The following is a 5874-nucleotide window of genomic DNA, read 5'->3' on the forward strand; positions in this document are numbered from 1 at the left end:
CAACAATACTTCAGCGAGAATAAAAGTTACGCCTTCTTTTTTTGCGTGAACATTTGGGCGGCGTTATGCGAATCTTCCCACATAGTGAGGTAGATATGTGGGGGCGTGTTAGAATGAGCCGTTTTAGGTAGGCGTGGTTGACTCTTAACTTTTATAAAGAATATCTCTTTCGATTTGAGACTTTAGTCTTTGCAACTTTACAGATCTTCTTTATGCACCAAGAGCTTGTAACACTCCAAAGAGAAAGGAAAAATTGAAATCGCACCATATGACCCCTTTAAGTTCAGTAATGCTAAATACGAGAAATAATAATAATGATACTGTCAGCAAACACCACCAAAGGAAAGAGAAAAAAGCTAAACAGCAAGCTGGTCAAATGCGTCTGCAGCTGTAGAGAGATGATTTGACAGATCAGAAGCTCTGCAGTAATAAAAGAGAACAAACGCAGAGTAAGGCCTGTATTACCTTCCAGGAAGTACAAGTGTGTGTATGTGTGCGTCATTCTGGGGCGATATCTGTACATAAACCACCTTTCAAATCTCTCTCTCCGGAAGATTCAGCAGGCACAGCTAAGAAAATTCACACCAACTCAAACAGACACTCTCCATGTCAATAATAAAACTGCACCTGTGATGAATGTCCTCTCACCCAACAGCCTTCATAAACTACAGGTTATAATTAGATTGATCATTTTACCAGGACGTAAATAAAAAGAACGGCTCAAATTAATCTACACACACACAAAATGAACATTTCATTATAGATTGTAAAATGTATACAAAAATATACTTTTAACACATTTTAGTTAATTGTTTACTTAAATTGTTTGGTCATTTTAAATATAATTTCTACACTCACACACACACTACCGGTCAAAGGGATCAGAACGATTTTTTATGTTTTTTACAGGAGTTTCTTATGCTCATCAAGGCTGCATTTATTTGATCAAAAATACAAGGGAAAAAAATAATATTGTGAAATATTATGATGTAAAAAACTTTTTTCTATTTTAATATACATTAAAATCTAATTTATTCCTGTGATCAAAGCTGAATTTTCAGAATTACTCCAGTCTTCAGTCTCACATGATCCTTAAGAAATCATTCTAATATGCTGATTTATTATCAGTGCTGGAAACTGTTGTGCTGCTTAATATTTTTTGGGAACCTGTGATACTTTTTTCAGGATTCTTTGATGAATAATAAGTTAAAAAGAAGAGGATTTATTTAAAATACACATCTTTTTTAACAATATACACTACAGTTCAAACGTTTGGGGTCAGTACATTTTTATTCTTTCTTTTTTTGAAAGCAATTAAAACTTTTATTCAGCAAGGATGTTTTCAATTAATAAGAAGTGCTAGCAAAGATTTATATTGTTAGAAAAGATTTATATTTTTGAATAAATGCTGTTCATTTTTACTTTTTATTCATCAAAGAATCCTGAAAATAGTATCGCAGTTTCCAAACAAATATTTGGCAGCACAACTTATTAATAATTCTAATAATAAATCAGCATATTAGAATGATTTCTTAAGGACCATGTGAGACTTTATACTGGAGTAATGGCCGATGGAAATTCAGCTTTGCATCACAGAAATAAATTATATTTTAAAGGATATTAAAATAGAAACCATTATTTTATACTGTAATAACATTTTGCAAGATTACCGTTTTTTTCTGTATTTTTGTTCAAATAAATGCAGCCTTGATGAGCATAAGAGACTTCTTTAAAAAACATTACAAGTCTGAAATGGGTATCATTTGTGTTTTATCTTTATTTTCAGGAAGAAAAAAATAATCACTGAACAGAAGGCGTATAAAAATAATCAACTTTAACTGTGTAGGAATTTCATGGAGGCATTTTTGTTAACATAAACCCCAACCTTTACTGTTTTTAAAGGGTTTGACAGTTTAAACCTTCATCGAGGTTATTGCTGTTTATTGATGTGTTGTAATGATGAGCATCTTCAGTCTTTATAAAATATACAAACAAATAACTGCAAGTTTGTTTTTCTGGATTAACCACCTAGTTTATTCTGATTAACCAATCACAAAACGATAAAAAAAACAAAGAAAAATCACTCGTCTTCCTCCTCCTCTTCATCACTGATGACATATTTTTTGGGTTTCTTAGCAGCAGATTCCTCATCTTCCTCTGCCTTCCGCTTTCCAGAGTTCTCTCCCTCCTGAAAGAAAGGATAAATATTAATTCCCAAAATACATTTTAGTCCCCTAAAGTCCATTTATGTTAAGGTGTCTTAGACCAAAATCATTCAGAATTGATCTTTTCTTGACCATTTTCAGCCTCTCAGAGCCTTAGAATTAAACAGACTGCTTCTGCTACTGTATCTTTAAGACTTCTATATGTAAATGATCTCTGTTATGATTGGCTAATCTATTAACCTTTAAAAAGAACAAATTAATTTTCTCCCTACAGGAATTCATTTTAGAAATACTTCACTATGTTCAATCCTTAAGCAGGATTTACCAATCAGAACTAAGTTGCTGTTACCAAAAGAAAAGAAAAAAAGTTGATTCATCTTCTAGGCATAATTCAACCAAAACTGAAAATTCTGTAATACTTTACCCACCCTCATTTCAGTCAAAACCCACAAGACTTTTGTTCATCTTCAAAACACAAAGATATTTTTAAATTGTGGCTATCCAAGTGAAACCAAACTTTTCAAGCTTCAAAGTTTATAAAGACTCAAAGTCATAAAACGAAAAGTTCATAAAGTCTTCTGAAGATACATGATCAATTTTAGTTTAGGCTTTTATTCGCATATGAATATTGATCAAACAGAAATTCAAAAACCACTGAGGTTCATGCGTCAAACAAGCATGGTGGTTTACTTTTATAATGTCTTTTTGAAAGTTTTGGTTGCATGGACTTTAATGGATGGACAGATATTATAAATGAGTTTTTTTGAAAGCAATTAAAACTTTTATTCAGCAAGGATGTTTTCAATTAATAAGAAGTGCTAGCAAAGATTTATATTGTTAGAAAAGATTTATATTTTTGAATAAATGCTGTTCATTTTTACTTTTTATTCATCAAAGAATCCTGAAAATAGTATCGCAGTTTCCAAACAAATATTTGGCAGCACAACTTATTAATAATTCTAATAATAAATCAGCATATTAGAATGATTTCTTAAGGACCATGTGAGACTTTATACTGGAGTAATGGCCGATGGAAATTCAGCTTTGCATCACAGAAATAAATTATATTTTAAAGGATATTAAAATAGAAACCATTATTTTATACTGTAATAACATTTTGCAAGATTACCGTTTTTTTCTGTATTTTTGTTCAAATAAATGCAGCCTTGATGAGCATAAGAGACTTCTTTAAAAAACATTACAAGTCTGAAATGGGTATCATTTGTGTTTTATCTTTATTTTCAGGAAGAAAAAAATAATCACTGAACAGAAGGCGTATAAAAATAATCAACTTTAACTGTGTAGGAATTTCATGGAGGCATTTTTGTTAACATAAACCCCAACCTTTACTGTTTTTAAAGGGTTTGACAGTTTAAACCTTCATCGAGGTTATTGCTGTTTATTGATGTGTTGTAATGATGAGCATCTTCAGTCTTTATAAAATATACAAACAAATAACTGCAAGTTTGTTTTTCTGGATTAACCACCTAGTTTATTCTGATTAACCAATCACAAAACGATAAAAAAAACAAAGAAAAATCACTCGTCTTCCTCCTCCTCTTCATCACTGATGACATATTTTTTGGGTTTCTTAGCAGCAGATTCCTCATCTTCCTCTGCCTTCCGCTTTCCAGAGTTCTCTCCCTCCTGAAAGAAAGGATAAATATTAATTCCCAAAATACATTTTAGTCCCCTAAAGTCCATTTATGTTAAGGTGTCTTAGACCAAAATCATTCAGAATTGATCTTTTCTTGACCATTTTCAGCCTCTCAGAGCCTTAGAATTAAACAGACTGCTTCTGCTACTGTATCTTTAAGACTTCTATATGTAAATGATCTCTGTTATGATTGGCTAATCTATTAACCTTTAAAAAGAACAAATTAATTTTCTCCCTACAGGAATTCATTTTAGAAATACTTCACTATGTTCAATCCTTAAGCAGGATTTACCAATCAGAACTAAGTTGCTGTTACCAAAAGAAAAGAAAAAAAGTTGATTCATCTTCTAGGCATAATTCAACCAAAACTGAAAATTCTGTAATACTTTACCCACCCTCATTTCAGTCAAAACCCACAAGACTTTTGTTCATCTTCAAAACACAAAGATATTTTTAAATTGTGGCTATCCAAGTGAAACCAAACTTTTCAAGCTTCAAAGTTTATAAAGACTCAAAGTCATAAAACGAAAAGTTCATAAAGTCTTCTGAAGATACATGATCAATTTTAGTTTAGGCTTTTATTCGCATATGAATATTGATCAAACAGAAATTCAAAAACCACTGAGGTTCATGCGTCAAACAAGCATGGTGGTTTACTTTTATAATGTCTTTTTGAAAGTTTTGGTTGCATGGACTTTAATGGATGGACAGATATGATAAATGAGATCTTTTTAGTATTCTTTCATGTTTTGAAGATGATCGGAAGTCTTATGGGTTTGGAACAACATGTGAGTGAGTAAATGTCAGAAATGAAAGCTATTTAAAGCTGTTTAGTTTGGTTCAAGGCTTAGATCGCTTTACTGATGAATATGAATGGGAAATATACATCTGTAACCCAGACTGCTGAAAAACTGGCCAGTCACTGTTGTGCTCATGGTTGACATTATAACCATTACATTTCTGAAGCTTTTTATTTGACAATAAACTGTCTACTTGGACTGAAAGTTTCACCTCATCACTGTCCAGTCTCTTGGCCTTCATCAGCCGCTGGGCCTTGTCTTCGTCAGAACCTTCATCGCTGTCTGAAGAATAGATCCTGGCTCGCTCCTCTATGACCCACAAACAAACAAAAACAATTAAGCACAGCTCAGAATTCAGGACTGATTTTCAAGCATTCCAGAGAGATGTTCTTTCAGTAAATGCCTCTTATTGGCACAAACAAATCAAACGGAACAAACTAATCCAAATCTCAGTCGGACTCCGACATAATGCGGTATTAAGGAGCCGGCAGGTAATCGGCTAACGGCTGTACGGTTACTGTCAGTGAGAAAGCGTGTGCGTGAGACATGCTGTTTTGGGAACACAAGCTGTTGTTGCAGTGCAGAATGTTCTAGCTGATCGCAGCAGGTCTCGAACTCACTCAAAGAATTTGTTGTGCAGAAACACTGACCCACAGGGGAGCGAGGGAATACAATATAGACGACAGACACAGCACCCCTCCGCAGTTCAGAGGCCATTTCAGCTGACCTACTTCCTGAAGAGATGGTCGTTTTCACACTACAGCTATTGGGTGCAGATGCAACTGGATTTGATTTTAAGTTTGTGTAAAAGGTGTACCTCTGAAAAAAAAAAAACGTATCTGAATGGATGTTCACTAAACATTTGTATCATGCCTAGGGTTGGGTATCGTTTGGGTTTTTTCGATACCGGTGCCAAATCGATACTTTTAAAACGGTTCCGGTGCCTGAACAGATACTTATTAAAAAAAATAAATAAATAAAAATTACCCCAAAAATGATGGATTGGCCATTAGCACTATAAACACATGATGTCTGTTTCATTCATACTGGACGCCAGAGGGCGCCCTCACACAGAAAATCCACATATCCAGTCACAGAAGTAGCGAAACTCATGACCCTCCAGGAAATCCCTTATATGGACAAAGGCATGGCTATTATAGCTGTAACTGAGTAAACAGAACATATAAACGTTTTGAATGATAAAACAAAGACAATAAACACTCGACTGCGACAATATAGTTTATCTGTGTTA

At 33.6% G+C, this 5874-nt stretch overlaps 1 protein-coding gene across 1 annotated transcript in view; it reads right to left on the reverse strand.

Annotated features, from left to right (window-relative positions):
- Positions 1–3634: 3634 nt before the first annotated feature.
- LOC107747622 (RNA polymerase-associated protein LEO1-like) overlaps positions 3635–5874 on the reverse strand; it is a 16324-nt gene continuing 14084 nt past the window's right edge. The window contains exons 13-14 of the mRNA XM_016562220.1: positions 4834–4931; positions 3635–3812 (exon numbers count right to left, since the gene is read on the reverse strand). Of these exons, the coding sequence (XP_016417706.1) occupies positions 3705–3812; positions 4834–4931 (206 nt within the window). The 3' untranslated portion in view covers positions 3635–3704. The remainder of the gene's footprint in view (positions 3813–4833; positions 4932–5874) is intronic.

This window comes from Sinocyclocheilus rhinocerous, unplaced genomic scaffold, assembly GCF_001515625.1.
Source record: "Sinocyclocheilus rhinocerous isolate Xijiao unplaced genomic scaffold, SAMN03320098_v1.1 scaffold1430, whole genome shotgun sequence".
NCBI lineage: Eukaryota > Metazoa > Chordata > Actinopteri > Cypriniformes > Cyprinidae > Sinocyclocheilus > Sinocyclocheilus rhinocerous.